Source organism: Equus przewalskii, chromosome 2 (genome assembly GCF_037783145.1).
Source record: "Equus przewalskii isolate Varuska chromosome 2, EquPr2, whole genome shotgun sequence".
Taxonomy (NCBI): domain Eukaryota; kingdom Metazoa; phylum Chordata; class Mammalia; order Perissodactyla; family Equidae; genus Equus; species Equus przewalskii.
In genome coordinates this window covers 83,602,517-83,628,604 of record NC_091832.1, presented here as the reverse complement: position 1 = coordinate 83,628,604, position 26,088 = coordinate 83,602,517, and the positions used below count along the sequence as shown (strand labels likewise).

At 35.4% G+C, this 26,088-nt stretch overlaps 1 protein-coding gene across 5 annotated transcripts in view; it reads right to left on the bottom strand.

The window, feature by feature from the left end:
* Nucleotides 1-26,088, bottom strand: part of IQCM (IQ motif containing M) — a 417,332-nt gene that overhangs the window by 203,277 nt on the left and 187,967 nt on the right. For all 5 annotated transcript variants that reach the window (XM_070611629.1, XM_070611626.1, XM_070611625.1 and 2 more), the window contains one exon: nt 17,807-17,865. In XM_070611629.1, the coding sequence (XP_070467730.1) occupies nt 17,807-17,865 (59 nt within the window). The remainder of the gene's footprint in view (nt 1-17,806; nt 17,866-26,088) is intronic.

Sequence of the window (26,088 nt, the reverse complement as noted above, 5' to 3'; positions counted from 1 at the left end):
AGCCCTCTCTCTGACTCTGACTCCTCTCTCCTCTAGAGTTCCCTTATTCTCCTCTCCTTCTGATTGGTGGCTCTATGTCATTATCTCTGGAAGGTCTTCTGCTGTGAGGGACATCCCCTCGCATGCAAAGCTGTCCATGTGATGTCCAAATAAAGCTTGTTATATGCTATTGCCACCTTGTGGCCATGTCTTTTCCTTGATGAGCCCCAGGTTCCTTGAACTCACTGCAATGGTCCATAGTTTTATTTAACTCAGCACTATATTGAGGGCTGTCCTATTTATCAAAGTCCAAAATATGAAAAGAGGTGACTAATCAAAGAAAAGTTCTGCCTCTTTAAATTAAATATGTAACAACTAAAACATTAACATAAATGTATTAGAAGCACTTTGTGGTAAATTGGTTGCATTGATGGCCAATTAATGCCTCAGTATATCCTTATCTTTGCAATGTGATTTTATAGCTCCACCACCCATGAAGAAGTAGAGCCTAATTACCCACCTATGACTCTGGGCTGGCCTTGTGAATTGCTTTGGCCAGTAGAATCCAATGGAAGTGATGCTGTGCCAGTTCTTAACTTCTGCCCCAAGAGGCCTCACACAGTTCCATTCTCTTGGAACCCCACATCTACATGAGAATAAGCCAACAAGCCTCTAAAGAATGAGATCACATGGAGAAGAAACATGCTGTATGCAACTTGAGCAAGTTGGACCCATCAGGTGATGTCAGCTGAATCTGGACCAAATCATCAGAACTGCCTCATGAGAAATAACAGTTGCTGTTTTAAGCCACTAAATTTGGGGATGTTATTGTAGCAGTAGATAACTGACACACGTACTTATGTTTATACCCAAGGCTGACACAATTAACTGTTAAATTGGTTTTTTAAAAGATTTTATTTCAGAGGTAAATTATCTCTGCCAAGTAGTGACAATTATGAAAAAGACTTTATGGGATAAATTTTTTTAAAACTTGAGGTTTGTCAATGTCCTCACTGTGAATAATATGTTCCTATTTCAAGGTGATCAATGACTAAATCCTTATAGAGAGGAATAGAGGACTCCATTCCTCTCTACTCTAATATTGTTGATTGTTATACTAAATATATACTAATTATGCTATTCAGTCATATCTTCAACAGGTGGCTTCTGCCTTTCTCTCACACTTACCTAAAACCCCCGATACAAATTAGAGGTCATACATTATGTCTTCTGAAATAAACATAAAAAGAATGGTAGCCTTATGAAGACGCATTTTCTTAATAGTTTATAGGAAAAGGAAAAGACTTCTGACTACAGGCGTCTCAATTTAAACTCATATCGTAACCATGGACCTGCTGCAACTCTTTTTACCCAGAAACAGACAATTTCATGTCTGCTTAACCCAAGATCAGCAGAACAAGACTTAATTATCCAGGGTTGAATAAACAGATTATATTATGATTAACATTTATTTTTTAATTGAAATTTAAGAAAACTCCCTTTCTTTCTTTGTGAAGATCTACTTATAAATTTCAATTTGTTTGGCTTTACTTGTACAAACCATAATGAAATATCCTTTAGATGGTATGTACATGGTTCCAACTAACCCCTCAGAACTTGAGGGGAAAAATCCTAATTAAAATTTTAACATAGATCTTAAGTTAATACATCATCAGAAATAATTCTATAGAGATTGAGAACAAATTAATTTATCTCCAAAAAAAGTAGCACAATAGTTAAATATACACAAAATGTCTTTATTGAGTTCATTATGCATTAATTTATAACATTTTAATAAGAATTGATACTTTTTTCTACCATCTTGTAATTAAAAATCTAGTTTGTATCCATTTTCAATGATAAAGATATCACCTTTAAAAGCAGTCATTTAACTAGATGAGATGGATCCTATTAAGGAAAATGGATTCACTTATTATGTAAAAATGAAGACCATTGAATCCAAGAGAAACAGCCTGGTATCTCCCCTATTGCTTAAGTAATTACCACCTGATAGAATGTCACTTCCTGATAAACAAGAAATATTGGAAAAATTGAGGATATTAAAAAGAGAAAGAGGATGTTTAGACCATTATATATAATGTAGATCAAACCTGGAAAAGGAAAATAAAATGATTCTAACTCCTAATCTCAATAGAAGAACTTATAAGAGCAATACAAATATCTCTACCACATAAAATCATTGTAGGAGCATATGACATTAGGGGATTTATTAATCTTCTAGCCAGAAGGTACTGATGCCTTAGTATCATGATTCTAGTTTTGTTAATCATATAATATGGACATCTTTATGTTTTAATCAACATCTCTTATTCTATTTATGTTAATGAAACTGCCCAATAAAACACCAAGTTAATGTTATTGAATCAAAAGTTGCTCAACAAACTTATTTAGTCAAAACTGTGCCTTATGGGTGCAACTTGACCACAAGGGAGGGCCGAGAAAGCAAACTGACGGCTCATCTTCCCTCCATCATAAGTAAGTGTACACAATCCCACAGACAGGAGAAGAAAGGCACCCATGATAAACAAATACAAGCAATTCTCTCTAGCACTAATCTCCAAAAGAATTAAAATCTAAAAACAAGCTATATGCATAAAGATACCCATCATAGTTTCATTTATGATGGGAGAAACTCAGAAACAAATATCAAAGTAAATTGCGTTATATATAATAACTAAATCCATTAATAACAGCAGCAGTAATAGCAATCTTTTATTAGGCATTTACTTCCAACCATTTTCTCCTTCAATCCTCAAAATAATTTTATTGGAGGAATGATACTATTCTCATTTTATAAACTGATGCTGAGGGAAATTAGGTGACTTCCCAAGATTATGACGGTATGACTAGTACTCTCAGAATTCAAGGCCCTTTTGATCATGTGTGTGATAAAATCAGAAGAGGACAAAATTATGTCATGACTTCAGAAAGGCTGGCGTGGGCAATCCCCCACCCTCAATGGTTAGAATGACTTGGGTGTCTGGCCTTAGGTTTTTGTTCCTTTGTTTGTTTCAGTGGTACTGAAAAGATACAGCCATACCATGTATGCTGACTTACAGAAATGTTCGACTTCATGCAGGGTACAAGAATGAGTTGTAAGTAGATGAGACTTGAGAAATGTATTGTGCCTATCAAATATATGGAGGCCAAGTGACCTCCTCTGAATTAGAGAATCAGTGGGAACTATCCTTTGCTTACCCCTCCAAATGTAATTTTTAAATTTATCTCCCTTCACAATATCATAACACGTTTCTGATATGGAGAGAATTATCATTTTTACAGATTCTTAGCCACTATGGAATCTCTATAAAACTCTTTTAGAACATTTTTATAAACATAAAAATCAGTCATTAGAGGATAGATATAAAACCAGTTTTCACCATAGAAGAGAACACCCCCTTTCTCCTTAAGCCACTTCCTACTAAAGTCACTCTAAGTTGAGAGGCAGACCAGGGCTGAATAGCTAAAACTGACTTTTTCACTTGAAGTCTGACAAATCTACGATCAAGGCATCAAATCAAATAGTTTTCAGGGAGAGAAGAAATCATTAAGCAAGATCACTTGTGAGAAAAGATACAATAAGTTAATTAGTAAGTTAATCATGTCTGAACATGAGACATTGAGCTTGGTAAACATCTGAACAGGGAATTTCCTTTCAACTGTTACTGCTTATATAATAATATATATTAAACACTAAATCAGTTTTAGAGTTTGGTTCAGATATTGCTACTAATTAGTTTTGGCTGATATTGAAGTATTTTGTATGCTCCATTTATAAAAGCACTGTTTGCCCATCTGTTCATAGGTTGAAAGTGATTAAAGGATACTTATTTTGGCTGTTGTAAAAGCCAAATACTTTTTAAGCTGCAAATATGCGACAAAACCAGTTCAGGTTGCCAAGTTCAGAGATGTATTAAAAGAGATTTGTGATGCCTTCCTCGCACCATTCCTCTTCCAACCTGCATTATCGAAAAGTAAATATCACCACTTTCCTGATTAGACAAGCATGCCTGTTTTGTCCAAATGCTTTGCAATTTAGTTATAATTTACACAATTTACTCTGATTTGGATGCTTTGCTACCAAGCTGTGTTGAGGGCTTTCGTTTCCTGTGCGTGCAGCCTTGAAGTAGAAACACGTGATGCTCTCGTGCTTTGAATGCTGGATTTGAAAGCAACTTGGGTAACAAATGAAACAAGTTTGTGGCCAAATTTAATCCCTTATAGGAGGTCTGCTCAGTTTGAAAACAATGTATTAAATTCAGCATGGGGGGAACCTAGATTTTAAGAGGGAAGTAATACATTTTAAGGAAATTCGTACTTTTGTTTCAATATTATTTTAGTACTTATTTGCAAATCTTCTCAAGGGTTTAGGACTTCATCCTAGCAAAATCTTTTCACTTCAAAAATCAGAGCGGGATTCCTGAGACTTTTTAAAATAAGATGCAATCCTCCTGAAGTGGAAGATAATACACTAAAATTCAGGTAAAATTTTTAAATAGTTTAAATATCTGAATGAGACGTGTTTTATTCTGTCCTTTCTACAGCCCTTTTGTATCCGGATCATTCCTCACAATGCCACCCTGCCCTTACCCCAAAAAACCAAGGGCCATGCTATTTTTGGCTGCTCCCAGTTCCACAGCAACCTCTTTAACTAGATCCTATTAAAGGGTGGAAGCTGATATTCTATTTAAAGCCTCTAAGAGAACTTGCCTTAAATAGTTTACTACCTAACGTGCTCTAACTAGTACCTACCCAGAAATGCAAATGATATAACGGGCTGGGAGGATTTCGTCTCCCTGCCCACACACCTGATTTTCCTCTGAAGAAATTCTCCCAGCCCGCTATGTCAAGTCTACGGAAAGACGGGTTTTGTTATTGCTATTGCTGCTGCTGCTACTGCTGCTAGGCTTCAATTTTCCACTAGTTCTTCCTCAAAATGACGTCGAGATTTTTAAATTCCAAATTCAGTTCAAAAAACACAATTATTCTTTCCCTCACATATAAACATTTTGGAGGAGCACAATCTATTATGACTTAAACTAAAATGATCATTTCACATAATAGAAAAGCAAAAGCAAAAAGACAATGCTGTTTTTGTTCAAATTTGATTGAGTTTGACTTTATGGTCAAGGTAATCTATGATGCACTGTCAGGGAATTCTCTTTAATACAAACATTTAAAACTCCTTTTTATTGTATCTACATGTTTTATCTGTAGTACACTGAAAAAAATTACCCTTGAAGGTGCCTGAAATGACTAGGGTGTTTATGCCAAAAGAGTAATGGGAGCTGATTTTTCTGTGGCACAGTGACCAGAGTTGCCAATTTTTCATGAGCTTATCAATGGAAGGGGGAATATAATGAGTTGAATATACAGTAATTTCCTCCTAATACAGTAATTTATTCCTCTTGAGGTAGCCCTTTGCTCCCAACCCAAACTTTAGTCAATCACAGATAAGAGCCGGCTCTACCCACTGCCATCTGTCTCTCTCATCTCTGCTCAAAAAGGGCAGACAATGAAGACTGGTGCCTCTTCACAGATTTCTTGTCCCTAGAATAGGGATTTAGATAATGAAATAAATTCTCACAACAATTAAGACAATTCTAAAAAGAAATATCTGACATTATATTCAATATTTTATTCCCAACCACATATAGGTTTTACGGACTATCATTTCCGGGTATCAGGGAGATCTTCTAGCAGGCACACACAGAGTGATGCTCAGACAACAGTAGGTCAAAATCTATCAGAAAAATAGGGAATGAGGCCAGTCTTCAGAGAAACCTGCAGTACATAGAGATGGGATTTTGTGGCCTCTTCTCCCCTTGCTTCTGCCTCCCTACTCTCCCTTTTTATGAGTTCTTCCATGAAAACGTAATGGAAAAGCTGATTTTCCCTGCTTGAGATGTTCATTCATCCTCATTTTACTTATGGGCAGAATTACTGTGGTTACAGAGGAGAACTTCATGTGTATTCTTCCTCCTATTATTCTGCCTGCTGCTCCTCGGACATTTTCCCTCAGATTCTAAGCAAGAATCACACCTACACAGGGTCTTCCTCTTGAACGAGGCCCAGCCATTCTTTTTCTCAGTTAATGATTTCACAAAGTCAGATTTTTCCTTACTCGCTGCTGCATCCTTCAGCAGACATTGGTGGGATCACATCCAACCCATGCATATGAGTGAGGAAGTAGACTCAAGACTTCTCTAGTATCCCAGCCATCTCGATGTCAGAGAAGAAAGCAGAAATCCCTAATTCAGCCTGTAGCCTAAGCTAATATGTTCTAGTTCAGTTTTACTGGAGAGCCCAGGTATCAATACCTGGTTACTTTGTGTCCTCTTCGGCCCCCCTAACAGTAGAGTGTTTTTTCCATCCAACCAGGCAATATTGGGAAACCAGATACTGCTGACATGCTGGTCTTTGATGACTCTGACCGATGCTGGACTCTGGACATGTTCAGAGCTCTAGGCTACCAATGGTAGATCACCCAACCCTGCTTCTGCTTGGATGTACAACTCTCTTGAACAGAACTCCTATCCGAAAGCATAAGTAGGAGAATGAAAACTCTGTAATTAGCAACTAAGAAGAGTTACAAAATTCTTGACAATAGTTATAATCAAGGGAGTAATAGTTCCTGAAGATGCAGAGTAAACAGACATTTAAAAAAGTTGTAAGCCAGGAAATCTAGAGAAAATGAAGAATCAGGACACAAGACACACCAAGCACCATAAGATGATTTCAGAGAAAAGAAATGATAATTGAAGAAATTATCTGACCTAGACTTAACTACCTTTATTCTCCTCTCATACCAGTGAAAAACAATCCTGAGGAAGGCAGGCCTGGAAGACTGAAGGTGTGGCTAAATATTAACACTTGACTTGGAAGTAAGTGTTTGAGTTTAGATATGGTAGCATTTCCAAGGAGATGCAGTTCTCTGCTACTTCCCCAGATTTTTTCCAAGATTTCTTCCAATCACAAGATTATGGCACTAGGGTACCATGAAGGTGATTTACCATAGGTCACTCTATTGTTTAGATAACCCTGTCAGAAAGCAACTAAGCCATCCTAGGAATTGACAGAGCCAGGCCCATGGAGTGGATACTGGACATAGTCAAATATATCCTTTAATTGCTACTCAAAGTGTGGTCTGAGGACCAGGAGCATAAGCATCACCTAGGGTTTATTGGAAATGCAATATCTCAGGCTGTATTGATTCTGCTTTGCTGAAGAAGAATGACCATCAGAATAAAAAGGGTAGAACAAATACTGATAGGAGAGAATTGAAATTCAAACCAAGGTAAGATCTCATAAAAAACGTTGAAGATGAAATTTGTTTAAATTTTCTGGGCTCAGGCAAAAAATTTTCCAGATTCTTCTGTTGATCTGCTATCTTTGAGAAACTGGAGAACAAATGTGATGTGAGAATTCCGGAGAATAGCAAACGCCTTCATTTTCGAAAAAGCAAAGAATATAAATATTGCAAAGTATGGGCCAGTAAGTTTAATGTCAGATTCTATCAGTTAGCAATCAGATGGTATGTGAGGAATTAAAGAAAGTAGCAGTGGTGTCAAGAGCCATAATGTGTACAAAAAGAATGCCATGCCTTCCTGAATTCATTTCCTCTATTTTAATTTAATTTTTTATTATTATTGTTTTGTTTTACCAGATTATCATACCAATAAATGATTTATGATATTTCTGAACTTCAGGAAGGCAATTTTCAAGGTTCTCATAAAATCTCTGTAAACAAGGTAGAGAAATATAGGCTGGGTGGTCTTGGGTGATTAGGTGGATAGTGTCATTATTAGCTGAGATGGGGAATACAGGAGAGAAGACTTGGGAGGGGAATACACAATTACTTCAGTTTTGAGAGATGAATATGGAATATTCCAATGAAGATACCCAGGAAGCAGCAGAAAATTTGAGATAGAAGCTATAAATGACTGGAAAGGGAAGAAAATTCATTAGAAGGCAGAGAAAAGACCCAACACTTAATTCATGCATTGAACAAACATTTATTCATTCATTCACTCATTCATTCATTCACTCAGTATAAGACGCTTTTCTACCACTGAGGATACACTTGTAAATAAAACACAGCAAATTCCCTGTCCTCATTGCACTTATAGTCTCACAGGAGAGACAGTAATCACAGTAAACAAGTTAATTACAGAATTTTCTAAAGCAATGTGTGTTATGGCAAAAAAAAAGGCAGGGTAAGGCAGTTGGGGACTGTTAACAGAGGTGGAAGATGCAATTTTAAAGAGTGTCATGGTAGGTGTGGGATTATTGAAAAGGTAACATGTGACCTAATTATCTGAGGTAAATGTGACAAGGAGCTAAATCCAATGTTGAAGTGAGATAGCTTTACTTGTAAAGCTCTGCAATTGGTTAATATATATGATTGTACAAATAATTCATCTCAGACCCATGAGGAGGGTTAGGTACCTTTCCTCTATCATTGCAGTTACCATACTCCTTTATAATTATCTCTGGATCTATCTCCCCTCTATGCTCTGAGTTCCCTGAGAGCAACTACCTTTCTTTATATGCTGGACAATATATAATAGATGAAGGGAAGAAAAAAGGGGCAGAGAAAGAAAAGAAAGGAGGGACAAAGGAGAACAGAATGGGGACACAAGAATATCTGAGAAGGTCTCAGGATTTGCTTGTTTGCACTTCAGTCATAGGACCACTCCACAATTTGTCTGAGGCTGGTCATGTGATCCAACCTGGAAGGTCAGCCAGAATATTTTTCTGGATTTGTGTGTGTGCGTATGTGTGTGTGTGTGTAATAAGGGACCTTTCCTTTTGGTAAGAGCAAGAAGTAAGTCAATTAGAAATAGCTGGAAGCCAGTCATTTTCCTTACCACATGGAGAAAAAAGTCTGTAATAAGAGGTATTAAAACCAAGCAGGGGCAAGCAGAGATTAAAAAATGAATGAAAGGAGAGCACATCCTGAAGACATTACCTGAGTCTGTCAAATCACTTGAGCGTGAGATATTAAACAGATACAAAGCACACATGTCCACCATACTCTACACCCTTGCAATCTCTACTTGCTCCATGTGAGAAAACAGGTATAAGTACTGTTTTACTTAAGCTAATTTGAATTACCATTCTAATGAAGATGCTGTAAAACATTATATATAAAATTAGTTGAAATAAGCTGAGGAGCGTAATCTAAAAAGAGAAAATTGGTAGCTAGAGTGGCTTCAAGAAAACAGAATCAGGATCCATGCGTACCAGCTCAAGGGAGATGGGTGTTGAGCTTCAAACAGAGAATTGTCGGAAAATCAGCAGTTCTTAGAATTAAATGAGATGCCACTAGAAAAGACTCATCATGAATTCCTGGAGTTTTTGAGTAGAGGCTATGTGGCACCCTATCACAGAGGAGATTCACCCTTTGGATAGAGGGTTTCAGTAAAAGATCTCTGAGGTTCCTTAAACTCTGAGAGTCTGTAATTCTCCAAAGGCAGAACACACAGTGGATGTGTCACTAGGGAAATATCAGCCACCAAAAATTTATTATCAAAAATGCTTAAGCTAGACCCTGACCCAGAAAACCTGTTCACAGAAGATATCTAACAAGAAACAAGCTAACGTTCCATTAATAGGTAAAAACATTTCAAAAGAGACCAAAGGAAAGTTATTAAGTGGTAAATTCTAAAAACGTTTTGAGATAAAATAAGAGGACTTGATCCCTTTCAGGAAAAAATGACGAAGAACAAATATAGTAATTTTAGAGATATAAAGGAAACATTCAAGTATATACCTAAATCTCCAGACTCTGAAATGTGAATTTCATACTTAGATATGCCAGTAAATGTATTATATTCTATTATGTCAAAAAAGAGAAAATTTAGAATTGATAGTGCAATTTTGCCTTTCAGCAACATATTATATGTCACTACCAGTATGACACTAAATAGGAGGGGGGAAGTAGTTATTCCTCATCTATATATTTATATGAACTATCTGGATGCTTGGGATCCTAAATAATAAATAAGGAAAAGAGAAAGAGAAACTTAAGTGTTCTAAAATGGTGCAGTTTTGAGGCCAGCCCTGTGGCACAGTGGTTAAGTTCACGCGCTCCACTTCAGCAGCCCACAGTTCACTGGTTCGGATCCTGGTTGCGGACCTAGCACTGCTCATCAAGCCATGCTGAGGCGGTGTCCCACACAGCACAACCAGAAGGACCTATAACTAGAATATACAACTATGTACTCAGGCACTTTGAGGAGAAGAAGAAAAAATAAACAAAGGTTGGCAAAAGATGTTAGCTCAGGTGCCAATCTAGGAAAAATCAAATAAAATAAAAGGGTACAGTTTACTTCATGGATGTTATATTGAAATGATAATATTTTTATCATCCAGAATTGAAACAAATTAAATACCAAAAAGGTGAAAGGCTGATGACCAACCTCTGAACTTACTACAACTATAAATTTAATATTATCACTTGACAATAGAATGTTTTTCTTCTACAAATTAAAGACCCATCAATTGTTCTATTCTATCCTTGGAAATCAGTCATTTTAAAAAACAATTATATGCTTTAGAAATTCAACAAAAGAAAAATTTATCGCTCAAGTCATACTAATCTGCAAGGGATTAACAGCTCACTGCAGAAAAACATCAAAAAAAGTAAGTGTCTTATTCATGGAATGCATTAGTTATCTGAAAGAAAAAGGAGATATTTGTAATATAGTTAGAGGCACTAAAGAAATTCAAGTGGACCTCAAGGAAGACTGTTTATATATAAAGAAAATCTTTCACAGAAAATTAAAGTACAATGTCATTGTAACAGAACAATGGATGAACAGTCAATATAGCTCCTGGCTCACAGTTTTCACTTAGATATTCAGAATGAACTCTGTGTGTGCTAATGTATTATTTCCCTTTACCTAATAATACAAACTGCTTCTGATATTTTATATTAAAGATACTACATAAAAATAAGACAAAAATGGGTTAGGCAAAAAGAAGTTAATGGAGAGATTTAAAAAGATAATACTAAGAAAGGACAAGACCCCATACTTCACTGCAAAGTATCATTCAATCTTTACCTTTATCAAATATATATACTATAATTCAAGCACAAATTCCATTTTTTAAAACTAAAAATTAAGAGCTACATCTATTTGGCTTTAATTTTTTCTGGCTTAGAAATTTTACACTGGGTATTTTACTTTCAAAATCAATAAAACTCATGGGGGCTGGCCCCGTGGCCGAGTGGTTAAGTTCGCGCGCTCAGCTGCAGGCGGCCCAGTGTTTCGTTAGTTCGAATCCTGGGCGCGGACATGGCACTGCTCATCGGATCACGCTGAGGCAGCGTCCCACATGCCACAACTAGAAGAACCCACAACGAAGAATACACAACTATGTACCGGGGGGCTTTGGGGAGAAAAAGGAAAAAATAAAATCTTTAAAAAAAAAACAAATCAATAAAACTCAGAAAAAATGTTCCTTTGGCAATTCTAACTGAACTGAGATTGCTTGGCTTTCTTTGACATGCTTAACATAACCTTCCTTTCTCTTAAAGAAGGTTTTAGGCTTTCTCAATCATATTTTAATCTTACAGATTTCTAACAATCTTCCAAAACTTGTGGAGTTCTAACAATTTCAAAATTTATCATTTGAATTGAAATATTTAGGAAGTAGAAACCATCCATAAATCAAAAAATTTTGTTTTATAAATGCTCATCTATGATAATTATATTCTATAAATGTTAGGCAAGGGAGAGGATGAAATGAATATTTATCATAGAATTAGGAAATCAAGGCAATAAGATTATCTCTCACTCATAAAATAAACAGATATGTATTTAAGAACTCAAAAGTAAAATCAAGTAGCCACTGTGTGGAATTTGCAACCTAGTAAATTCCTCCTAAATGTGTTGGACTTGAGCATTATAGCTCTTTGTTTAATAATTTTGCTAATGAAAAGTCTTAGGTACATATGTCCACATATTTGTACAAGCAAATGGACCTAGGCACTACTATACCATCTTTTCTTCTCCTTCTAAACTTTGAGATCTTCACAATTGAGAAAATAGGAAGATGAACAACAACAAAAAAAAATAGAGATGTGAAAACTTGCCTTTTAGGCTTATGATCATTGAAGATTAGGACAGAAATAATCATGACTCTGCCTTATCCACCACTATTTATCCATATAAGGCAACAGATTCCATTCCCCACCAAGAACAGAAGTGGGTGCTCAAATTTGCAGTAATTCCAAATCAAGAGCAACAGCAGCATTTTTAGTTTGCTTCACTTCCCATCCCCACCTTTTAACAGCCAAGTGACTGCCTCCTTAAAAAATACGACTGAGTGGGTGCATAAAACAGTCCTATTTGCCAACTGTAGAGGGTTCCCACAAAGCTTGTGAGTATGTGTAAATGATTTCCATCATCTTCTTTTCTATAACTAAGAAGAGAGGGAAAAAAACAAACTCTCTTGTATTTACTGTAGACTGGCGATGGAAATATATGCGTAACATATTTTTACCTTGAAATGCAAAATTACTTTAGAAATTGGCCAGTACCTTACTGAAGTTGACTGATGACTGATGGAAAGTTGTAATATACTCTGCCTCATGCAGACTCTAAGTAAACCTCTAGCTGAAAATATACGGGAAATTCCTCTCTAACAAGAAAAATCCTTTAGGCCAGACTTTAAAGAGTCTCAACATCTGGATTCTAAAGTTTCAAGGAATTTCTATGATAGAAATGGTGCAGGGTTCCAAACAAACAAGAAAATCTTAGTATTGTTTCATGTAGATGTTTTCAATGAAATGTATCTGCATGTGATATATATACAGCTTTATATTATTCACTACATTGCTTTATTTTCACATTGTTTCACTTTTTTTTTAATCTCTCTTTCTCCAGGATTCTATTCTAGTAACACTTTTTTATCACTAGAGCCACTCTTAGATTTGCTAATTCATTAAATTTCAGTCTACTTCTCTTAAGCAATCATTAGAAAGGCTGTAACATTTAAGATACAAGTGGCAAAAGTAGCACGATTGAGTACGAATTCTGTCAATTGAGGGTTTGATTCTAGAATAGTTCTGTTTTGGTTTTTTTTCACTTCTGCGAAGTCACCTTGAAGTCACTTAATCTTTTTGAATCTCAGTTTTCTCAACTAGAAATAAAAGGACTGAATCAAATGATCTCTAAACTTCCCTTTAGCCATCATTCTCTAAAATATTTAAGATATCACTGCAGAAATTAGCTAGAGATCCCTGCAAAACTTTGCCACAGTTCTCTATGCCAGCAACAGATGGAAGACTGTACAGGAAAATGTTTAGAATTCAGATCAGCTGGCTGGCTCCAGGAAAATAACTATAATAAACACTCATCTTTCAGACTGTACAATTTTTATCGTTGAAAGGGCTAGACTAAATTTTAATATACTAACACCTATAAGGAAAAAGACTTTCCAATCAAACCAACCAGGTGAAGAATATTTACAGGAAAAAGACTTACACAAGAAGATAAGTTGCTTTTAACAGCATCAAATACTTTGGAAAATAATTTACATGTGACTTACGATTTTTTTTCCTTTAAAGCAAGTCTTTCCGTGGGAAGGTTTTTTTTGATAACAAATTCAATTTATTTAATAGACATGCATTACTCACATTTTCTATTTATTTTTATATCAGTTTTGGTATGTTGTCTTTTTTCAAAGGATTTGCCTACTGCATCTTAGTTGTTGAATGTCGTTGAGATAAAGTTATTCATGGTTTGTTCAAATCTGCTACATTATTCTTTATACTTTGTACTAATTTTCCTATCAATTACTAAAAGCATGTAAAAAATTTCCAGCAATAATTATGAAATTGTCCATTTTATTCTTTAATCCTGTCAACTTTTGTTTTATTTGCCTTGAAGCTCTCTTGCTAAAGCATACACATTTAGGATTATTATCTGATTCTGATTAATTGGTCCTCTTACTATTATGAAGTGTCCTCTCTATCTCTGGAAATAGTCCTTGAAGTCTACTTTGACGTTAACATCGCCACTCTAGCCCTCTTCTGCTAGCCTTTTTTGTTTGTTTTCTCTTTCTATCCTTTTACTTCCAATTAATGTCTCTTTATATTCATCTCTTATAGACAGCATACAGTTGGTTCTTGGTTTTTTTATCCAGCCTGACAAGCTCTTACTTTTAATTGTAATGTTTATTCTGTATATTTAATATAAATGTTGGTACAGTTGGGTTTAAGTCTACTGTTTTCCTATTTGTTCTTTATTTACTCCATATGATCTCATTTTCCTGTCTTCTTTTGGGTTAACCTAATAGTTTTTGTTATTCCATTTTAGTTTTTCTATTACCTTGTAGGTTTACCTTTTTGCATTACTTAGTATTCTGGGAATCACAATATGCATTCTTACAGTATCACATACTACTTAGAATTAATACTACTACAAATAAAACGAAGGAAACTTGCAAGAGTATAACTCCACTTCTTTTGCTATTATTGTCACAGATATTCGCATCTACTTAACTTATAAGTACCATGAAAATGTTATGACTTTGCCTTAAGTGGTCAGTTTTAAAGAAATTAGAAAAAAATTTATTCTTTTAAATTGATCATTATGTATTTTCTATTTTCAATGTTCTTTACTTCTTCTTGTAGATTCAAATTTCCATAAGGTGTCATTTCCATTCAGTACGAAGAGCTTCTTTCGACAGTTGTCAAATTAAGATAAGCTGGCAATAAATTCTCATTTCTTTAATTTAGCTGAAATTGTCCTTTTTCACCCTCAATGTCATGGGATAGTTTCACTGGATATAGAATTATCAGTTGATAATTCTTTTTCTTTCAGCACTCTAAATATATAATTTCATTGCCTTCTGGCCTCCATAATTTCTGATAACAAGACATCCATCATTCTTAGAATTGTAACCCTCTATACAACATGTGTTTTTCCCCTCTAGTTATTTCCAAGGTTTTTCCTTTGCCTTCAATTCTAACTTGTCAACTATGATGTGACTACCTGTGGTTTTTCTTGTATTTATCCTGCTTAGAATGTGATGATCTTCTTGGACACGTAAAGATGGTTTTTAATAAATTTGGGAAAAATTCAGCCATTATTTCTTCAGTTACTTTTTCTCCCTGATTTGATTTCTCTTCTGAGACTTCAATTTACATATCGTAGGCCACTTGATATTAACTTACAGGTCACTCAGCTCTGCTCATTTTTTTTCTTGATTATTGCTTTCTTTTCTTCAGATTAGTCTCTATTGATCTACAAGTTTACTGACCTTTTCTAATGCCTACTCCAATATATTGTTCAACCCATCCAATAAAATTTTTATATCAGATATTGCATTTCTCAGTTTTAGAATTTTCATTTGATTATTTTTTATAGTTTATATTTCTGCACTGAGATCTTCTCTTATTGAGAACATCTTTTTCTTTAAGTTCTTGAACATTTATAATAGCTGCTTTAAAGCCTCCATTAATTCCAACATCTGGGATATCTTTTCTTTTGATATAAGTTGGATTTGCTGTTTCTTAACATGTCTAACATTTTATTTACTGTATAATAAACATTATACATTGTAGAGGCTCTGGATTGTGTTACTGTCCTTGAAGGAATGTTGATTTTTTTAAATTCTAAGTTGCAGCTAAATTACTGGTTTATCATCTTGAACTGGCCAAGGCTTGGTTTTATGCTTTTGTTAAGGGGAATCAGTTTATTTTGTCCTTAGTACTAAGGTGAATCCCTTAGTCCTGGGACATAGTCTCCATTCTTTGGGTTACCCTTCTAAGATTTCCATGGAAAGACTGAGGTGTTTACTAAGTCCCTGTCACTTAGCAGGACTTAAGCCCAAATTTCTGTCTCCCTCCATGGTGAACAGCAACTGAAAACTCTGCCTAGGCTCTAAGTTCCATAAATCTTGTTCACTCTGTCCTTAGCACCTGAAAGACAAGTGCTTAATGTTTGTCATTAAATGAATCAAGTAGGAGAGACTGAAAGAAAATTTTCTCAGTAGGACAAGATAAAAATCTATTCTCCTTTTTCTCTAGAAATTGTTCATTTATTCAACTATATTTTCTGAGTATCTATTACATTCCAGGGATTATGCCAGGAGCTATAAACAGAAGTGTAAACAGAATCAACAATTCCTGCCCTCACAGAGCTTGCAATTTTAGTCAGGGAATTGTTCTGGCACAATTTAGCTTGTAGCATATGGCAGTGACTCTGCAATGAAAAGATCTAGGTTTGGAGGCTGGCCTGGTGGTGTAGCAGTTAAGTTCGCACACTCCACTTTGGCAGCCTGGGGTTCATGGGTTCAGATGCAGGGCGTGGACCTACACACCGCTCATCAAGCCATGCTGTGGCAGTGTCCCATACACAAAATGGAGGAAGACTGGCACAGGTGTTAGCTCAGGGACAATCTTCTTCACCAAAGAAAGAAAGAAAGAAAAGACCTAGGTTTGAATCCACTCTATCACCAACCAGTGGGATGACCCTAAGTGAGATATTCAACCTAAGTTTTCTCATCAGTAAAATGATGATAATAAAAATACTTATATCATTATGTTGTTATGGGAATTAAATGAAAGTATCTGATACAAAGTCAAGTACAAAATAAGCACATGCTATTACTAAATTTATTATGAGATTAGCTCTCAGATAATATCCAATCTTGGATATCGGCCTAAGATTCACCACAAAGTGCAATTCCACAATATTCGAACCTTAGAATTTTGAAATTCAGATTTTTTGTAATTTTAGGAAATTAATATAGCACATATGATGCATTATGTAACATTCAAGCAGGGTCAGGAGCAGTGTCCTATCATCAAACACATTAATAGTAATTAGCTAATATAATTAATGTTAATATGTATGCAAAACAAATGTTCATATAAAATGGGAAAGTAAAGACTATGAATAATCATAATCACTTATCACTTCAGGTCAGATTTGACACTAAGAGTTTTGGCACCACTTTAGGGCATCAACTTTCAGTTTCTGGAGCTTTCTGAATCTTGGAATTGTGAATGAGGGATTACGGACCTTGAGAAACTGAGAGGAGGAATGAAGAAGGAGGTCAGGTAAGAAAAGGTATCCTGAATAATACATTTAAATAAACCTGTATTTACTGGGGGGGGTTAGATTTCCAAACCAGTTGCTTCTGTCAAACTTAAACCTCCAAAGTTTATCTTTTCACTATTTTTATCTACACGGCCTAGCACAGTGCTTTGCACCTAGTCAGTACTAAAATATTATTTGGTGAATTAATGAATGAATGTATTCCCAATGAACAGGAAAACAGTGTGAAACCTGTCCTTTTCAAAAACCTCACTGTTAACTTTTCACTATCCCTTTTTTCTATCTCACTCTCCAATCTATCTCACAAAATCAACAGTTTTTCACAAAAGTTTGTCCACAGATTTGGTACATAAAATAGCAAAGCAATCTTAAGAATCCCGCCTAGAGTCATTAAAAGGCAGGCCCTACCACAGCGAATTGTAGTGCACAGTTTCTAATAAACAAACAGCTGAAACATGCAGTATTGTTTACACTGCTTTTCCTAGCTACTACAAAGTAAACTTCAGCCACATCTACTGAATGATCATTAATATACTCAAAAGAATATATATTTTTTCTTCTTGTTTTCATCAAATTACATGGAAACACTAAAAAGGATACATTAAAAACCTGAGCTTTCAACAACCTACACTCATTTAAACCTGGATATTTATGTCAGTAATTGCATTGATAAAACCAAAACCAAGCACATTAATTTATACTTTTCTTTTATCATATAAAAGACTGACCCGGGTTGTGGCTTTGGTTCTGGCTTGACAGGTGATTGTTCTTTTTTCAAAAGGGATTTCTAGAATAAGAGAAAGAAGAGTTGATATTGGTAGAAAAACAACTTCATCGTCTGTAAAATTTTAATTCCATTGACAACCTGCTAAATGATCAAAGGGCAAAAGAACCATTTTATTATTATAAATATTATAAACCTAAACACTGCTATAAATTTGTAAGTATACTCAAAGGAGTATGATCGCTGAACCTCCTCCAGCATCTTTTGGCACCAGAAATACAATTCCTATTAATCACTTCAGTGAGCAAACATCCATACAAATTTATTACAGATGAGAATTTATTTATTTACTTACTTATTTGTCCTCTGTCCTATAAAACAGATTTAAATCAGCTTACAAAAAATACAGTGCATATGAAAAAGGAAAATGAATAAGAAAATCAGGCTAAAGGGAAAATTTGAGTGGAAAAATGTCAAGTGGGCCAGCCCGGTGGCACAGTGGTTAGGTGCACACGTTCCACTTTGGCGGCCTGGGGTTCACCGGTTCGGATCCCGGGTGTGGACATGACACCACTCATCAAGCCATGCTGTGGCAGGCATCCCACATATAAAGTAGAGGAAGATGGGCACGGACATTAGCTCAGGGCCAGTCTTCCTCAGCAAAGGGAGGAGGATTGGCAGCAGTTAGCTCGAGGCTGATCTTCCTCGAAAAAAAAAAAAAGAAAGAAAAATTTCAAGTATTTTCTGATATTGCTTGATGTGTGACAGAGATTTGGCTCTTAAATTCCTAGCTATCAGTGTTATGGACTGAATTGTGTTTCCCCAAAATTCACACGTTAAAGCCCTAATCCCCAGTGTGACTGTATTTGGAGAGAAGGCATTTCAGGAAGTAATTAAGGTTAAACAAGGTCATAAGAGTGAGGCCCTGATCCAATAAGACTGGTGGCCTTGGAAGAAGAAGAGACACCAGGGCACGCATGCACAGAGAAAAGGCCATGTGAGCACACAGCAAGAAGCGGCCATCTATAAGCCAAAGAGAGGAGAAACCAACTCTGTTGGCACCTTGATCTTGGACTTACAGCCTCCGGAGCTGTGAGAAAACAGATTTCTATTTGTGCAAGTCACCCAGTCTGTAGTATTTTGTTATGGAGGGTCTGGAAAACTAATATACAAAGTAACAAAGAGAACTCAGTATTTCTAACTTTCATAATGTCTATAAGAGAAGCAAACATTTTCTGTAAAAAATTGCTTCCACGAGTCCTTCAGAAGAAGCCTGGTACAATGTAGTGAGCAGCTTCAACAGCATCTCTTCAACAATTACACCAGACTGTTTAACATGAACTTTCCTTACACAGTTCTTGAATACTGGTCAATGGTAGAAAGCACAACTTGGGAAGATAATTCTACAAGACCTCAGAATAACTGGCCCATTGCCTCTCTGGTCACTTGGCAAGATCCAAAGTTTAAATTGATACCTAGAGACATGAGCAAACCATATATCAATAACCAAGACACTCTGTCACTGACTTCTCGTAGGGTCTGAAGGAGAAGACAATATCAACAATCCAAAATCTATTAACCTTTTACTCATTTACCAAGATTACCTCCAATTCTTCTTATTTGAGATTATCTCTTCAAAAGCTACTTTGTACAAAATAATTGTCATGGCAGATTACAAACTAGATATGCAATCCATCAATGTCTCTAAGTATTAGTTGAAGGAAAATGCTCATTTTAGTCTTGCTTTTTAAGTTTCAAATACGTATTTAACAACTATTTGACAACTGAAGCCAAAGAAGTTTGTTATATAAAATCCCAGGACATATAAAAGATCAACGTAAAGATGAAATGTGAAAAAAGCTGTGTTTGTACTGCAAAAATATACAGTATTAAGACAGAGTAATCCCTTTAAATATTGTAAACAAATCACAAATCTCTCCTTTAGAGTTAAACTTCATTCTGTCTTATACTGCTGTGTCAGATGCAGCTGTAATATATACATGTAACTTGTAACATATACAAGTTAACATATACTTGTATATGTCAATTTGTATTTCATGCCATTCATTTCTTAAGATCAAAGATTAACTTTTCTTCTACAGTTACATTAGAATGCGACAATAACCTTGAGAATTACTTATCATCTCTCAAGTATTTGCTACTTTTAGAATTCCCTGTTCACGTTTTCTTTGTCAAAGTAAACAATCATTCTCAAGGATAATACTGTACTTTTAAAAATTTATGTGCAACATGTAGGTGATAATAAAACATGAAGCAGAACCTATATATTAAATGTGGCTCTCACAATGTTCCATGACACATATTCATGGCTACAAAAATTAATTTTTAACCCATGTATTCCATGGTTTTCCACAAAACAATGTGCTTGGAGTGGAACACACCATCCTTATATGATACTACTGTTTACATTTGCCAGTTTAATTTTTTTTTAACTGGTTCCTTCTTGCCAGACTAACTGAATTGGCATGTTGTCCATGATGAAGGATGTCAAATGTGAAGGCCGCTAAGTTAACAGTCTCAGACAAACATTCTTGAGGATTTTCCTTACTAAGATGTTCTCTGATTAGTTCCAGGTACTCTCTGGCAACTTTATTGCATTCACAACCTCCCTTTGTGACTCTTTCTTCCTAGCTAACATAATTAGAACCTGGGCTTTTTTGGTTTCCTTTTTTGCATAGTCAATAGCAGTCCTTTTTTTTTTAGGAGTCCCGTTTTATTTTGCCAATGTCTTAGTTTTCTACATACTTATCTATTCAAATCTCAAGTCCACTCTGTCTTGATGTTTCAACTCCATTCTCTCTCAAAATCTTTCTTTCCTTTTTCCACAGCTGCCACCCGCTTCTTTCAACTTCTTGAAGCTCCTAGTCTCTCCATGACAAGGCATTTGGAGTGACACATTCTAAATACTTGGCTGAAGATGTACATCATTTATTAAATGTTTGTGTCAAATTTTTTAACAACCTGTGTGGATTTATTCCAAACCACTCTCAGACACCTTTCCCCCACGTATTTTCTCAAACCCCAGTTAACTGGTACCAAACTTACTTCCAATAATTTATACAATATTATTACATCTTAAGTTTCATTTTAGAAGCAGCTGTCTAACCCATCAATTCTCCTCTTCGTTCCAATCTTATCTGGAACTTTTTTTTTCCTTTTGACAATGCTGCTAATTTCTCTCAGTCTAATGATTAAATTCTTGCATTGATTAACCACAGATAAAATACAGAAGAAAGCCTTTCATTTTGCACCTTAATTTTAGACATATTTCTGTATTCTACTACTAGTGTGAAACTCTGGAATATGTTTGCTATAAAAAAGTAACCTGTAATTGTCATATTACACTCCCAATCTATAATTGACATAGTACCTTCAAACCTGATTAAAGAGTCTTTTCTAAGTAGCAAGGAATTTTCATAGTTTTAAACAGCTTTGTGACCCTACCAGAAGCATATATAAACACACCATTAAAGGTAAAATGAAAGGTTTGTTTAAAAATAGGTAACTGTGAAGACAAACTCATAATATCATATATGTATAAAATTACTAATTACACATTAAAGCATGTGATATAAACTGAAAAGCTTTTTCTGGCAAGCTTGAATATTAACACTTGTGTTTCCCCAGCAGGTCAGTCATGTCACTAGCACCTTCTGTGAAATAGCAGTGAGCTGCATTCCTTATACTGCTACTGCTTCTTGTACAAGAAATGGTTTAAACAGAAAAATGTCAATAACTTGCACACGTGCAGAACCAGAAGGCACCAAACACATCATTCTGGGATCTTTCACAAGTCAGCATCTTTGCATTATCGAACTTTGGAGCTTCTAAGAACAAACACAAACCATAGGAGGGTTTTCAAGCCACAGAACCACCTTCTGGAACTTGTAATAGGCCTAGGAAACCCACGGTTTCTCAAAATCTACTCATGGAGACAGAGAAGCCTGCAATTTGGAAGGTGTTCTTAAGTGTAGTATTTTCTTTAAATTTCTTAAGAGAAGTGGAGGGATCCCAAAGGTAATGCTGGTCAGTCTGTAAAAGCCATAGCCTCAAAAAGCCATTCAACTGTCAGATTAGGGGACACTGAAGAAGGTAACCCAGCAAAACATAGGTTGTTCATTTACCAGTCACTAGACAAAGTTTCTTTAACCTCCAAGGGAAATCAAAGGTATAGGAATTTACTCTTTTATATGTAGGAATTTAAGCATAGCATTAGAGGCAATAAAAAGACTAAAGAGAAGGAGTGAACCAGATAGAGAAGTTTACATCCCAATATAAGTCCCTCTGAGGATTGAAACCTATTCACAAATGATATAATAGTGGTGCTGTGTTCAGGAATATGTTCATAGCAACAAATCACAGCACAAAAATAAATTCTAAAAACAAACAAAAAAAGATATACTTAATGCATGGCTGAGCTGATGGGAAAGGATAATGGAATTCCTTTCTGGTCAAAAACAACAAGAAATGTTGAGTTTACTGTTTTATGAGTTCTGAAGCCTTTCCCTTGCGGATTGCGTGGCAATTCCTGATGACCTGGAGCCTGGGTTTTAATAAGCTCTATGCCCTGTGGTTGGGAGACAAACACTGAAACCCAGAGCATGAAGGAATGTCAGAGTTGAGAAAACCCCTCATGAAACCTGAGCACTGGAAGGGCAATACCCTTAGAGTAAAACTAGGATTTAAAAACTTCCCAGAAGAGAGAAAGAAAGAGAGAAAGAGAAAGAGATACAGTGAGACTACATGTCTGTCATGACCTTGGCTCTGGATAGAGAGGGAAAAAAATTCCCCCCCCGACAGGAATTTTGATGACAAGATATCATTCACATGGATTTGGGGCCTCAATTCATACCATCTAAAATGTCCCACAAGCCCTGCTACAACAGAAAGGTCAAAACTTTGGAATAAAGTGGTCCCAGGTTTGACAGTGCTCTAACGCACCTGGTAAAAGCAAATGTCAATCATTTTTAGAAGAATTCAGGTTAAACTGAGGCTTCAATGAATTATCACAATAAAATACCAACAAAAATTAGCTCATAATCAAAAAAGTCATTAAAAATGAGAAAACAAGCAATCAGGGAATGAGAAGACATAACAAACTACATTTTCAGAACCTCAAAGACTGCCAATACTCTAATTAAGATGTACAGAATATTAAACAAGAATGAGCTTCCATATCTATATGTTTAGAGAAATATATTAAAGGAACCAAAAATTATCAAAATTGACCAAGCTGATTTGAAAATAACAACTAGACATTCTAAAAATGAAAACCATAACTACTTAAATTGGGAACTCAAAGAATAGCAAAAGAAAAGAATAGACACACAAATTAAAAAGAACCAATGATCTAAAAGATAAATCAGGAGAAAAAACAAGACCCAGGATACAGCAACAAGAGACAGACATGACAAATATGAAAAAGAGGAAAAAGGACAAAGAATGACAATTGAACGGAAGACTCAATATATGTCTAAGCAGAGTTTTATAGAGTTTTAGTTAGAGTTTATAAATAACGAATAGAAGAGAGACAGTATTTGAAGAGATAATGGCAGAGATTTTGTTTTAGAATGCTGAAAGACACTGTTTTTCATATTTAGGGAGCCCAACAAAAATCAAGCAGAATAAATAAAAACAAAACCACATTTATACATCTCATAATAAAACAGCAGAACAACAACAAAAAAAGAAGTCCTTAGAAGCAGATAGATAAAGATAGATTACTTACAAAGGAAAGAGAACTGTTTACAACTAATTTTTTCAGCAGCAACACTGGTAGCCAGAAAACAAGAATGATAATTTCAAAACGCCGGGAAGGTATAGTTGAGAAGGAAGAAAAGGAAATACACTGTAAGTTGAAGTCTTTTGCCAACTGACCTTTACTAAAGGTACTTCTAAAGGATATAGTTCAAGAAGGAAAATCATCCTATAGGTCTGTGATGCTAGACTGAATGGAATTAAGGATTGTACAACTCTTTCTTGGTCAATATAGAAAACATAATAATTACAGCAAGATTTATGCAACATCCTTCAACCATTTTTTTATTTTTCCTCTTTCTAACGAAATTATTATGGCTATGTTTTTCACTGCTTTGAGAACTTGGATCTCCTTTGTGTTTCTTTTAGAGGAAATATCAGCCTGTTATTCATCTATTCAGCAAATATTTTCTTAACCTCAAATACTTTATGACAGGTATTATTCTAGGCACTAGGGCTGCATTGGTGATCTAAGACATCCTCAGCTTCGTGGAGCCTACATCTTAGTGAAGAAGACCAGGAACAAATCAATAAAGAGGTACATAACATACCACCAGATTGGGATACATTGTGTGATGAAACATAAAAGCAGTGATGCTGTTTCAGGTGGAGTTCAGGGAAAGACTCTCACAAGAGGTAGCATCTATCAGCAATACGTAATCACATCCACCTCATTCTGCTATTGGGAATCACATATAGATATTCCAAAATTAATTCCTGGAGATCTTGCACCAAGAATCAAGAACAATGAACATATGATCATGATATTTTCCTTATACAACTAGGAACATACGTGCCTGTGCGCACGTTTTCGTGTGTGTATATATGTATGTGTCTGTCCTTATCTCCTTACCTTCCCCATCTACCTTCATCTATTACTATTACTATTACCACTACCACTACTATTACTACTATTACTATTACTCTTACTACTACTACTACTATTACTGCTACCACTATTACGACTACTATTACTTACTATCACTGTTACTATTATAGGTCTATGATTCCTTATCTGAGACTCAGAAATCCAAAAGGCTTTGAAAACCAACAATTTTTTCATAACACATATGGAAGAGAACTTAACTCACCTGACCTTTGGTGACAAAACCTGACCTGAACCAATGAACAAAAGGCCTATATAGTGGCCTCTATCTTCCACTCAACAAAGATATCCATATGCTTTACTGAAAAATAGTAACACATTTTGATTACAGGTTTCATTGAAGATTCACTTATCTTCTTAACTTTCTAATGTTCAAAATTTTCTGAGTTCCTAAATATATCTGGCCCCAAGAGTTTTGAATAAAGGATTATGGCTCTTACAACTACTACAAGCCACAACTATGACTACAGTTGCTGCATGTAATACAAAACTTTGCCTTTGAGTAGCTCTTTACTTGTTATTCTAAATCATTTTATCATCTCATTAGCCTAAAGGTATATAACTGAAGATAAAACTTTGTACCTAATCCACCTATTGTTTAATGAATACACTTGACTTTTTAACATTTTTTTCTAATCATTTAAAAAGCAAATTACAGCAACTCTAAGTCAATGCAATATTAACAGCCACAGTAATATTCAAAGCCTGTGGCCATCACCCTGAATACCAGCACTTTGTACGTCTATTGGCACTTTCTATATCTACTTATCATTACTATTGAAATTTTCATTCATATTCAACATCCATGTCTGGTGCATTTTGTTTGATGAAAACAAGCTAATTAGTGCTGAACCTTCTCTAGTTCATAAATTTATTCCTAAGAACATTAAAAGGAAGTCAAGTGAGACATGTTCAGTAACAGATGTTTGCCTTTTTTGGCTGCCTTTTTACAGTTTGTTCTCTTTCATTACTTTTTAAGAAATTTAGTTAATGTTCCCTTTACTAGAGAACAAGCAGCGTACCCTACTTCCCTGTGGGGGGTGGGAGTGAGGGGGAATTCCCCAGGGCAGGCACAGTCTGTTCATTCCCATAACCTAATATCTGCTCAGAAGCTCTCTACATTCCACTTTCATTCTTGCATCCAGGTTTGGGTAACGATCATTTAGTAACAAGCCAGTTTATCTCAAAAAGAATACATATTTCTACTGGAGACTGTCGAACTAGAACAACTGTGGACACTATTACCATGTAGATGGGCCTAGTAACTTCACATATCTTCCCCACTTGAGGCTATCTCAGAATAAAGGGTCAATATGATTGAGAATTTGGTTTGACTCTTTTGGCTTCTACAGTAAAGAAAGCTTCCAAAAGTAAAAATCCAATAATCTTTTATAATAAAAGAAATGAGAATAGATTAAGATTTCTCCATAAAATGAAAATTGATCCAAAAATACAAATTTAAAATTATCTTATTTATTTACCTAACCCTCCACTTTTGAAGTGTTTAGTGTGGGTTGGGACCGTGATGTGGTTTAAATGGTGGTACATTGGCAAATCTAAGCAACATTACAAGCCAAATCTTGCATTCACCAACAGTGCTTTCTTTTAAAACTCTGTGAGAA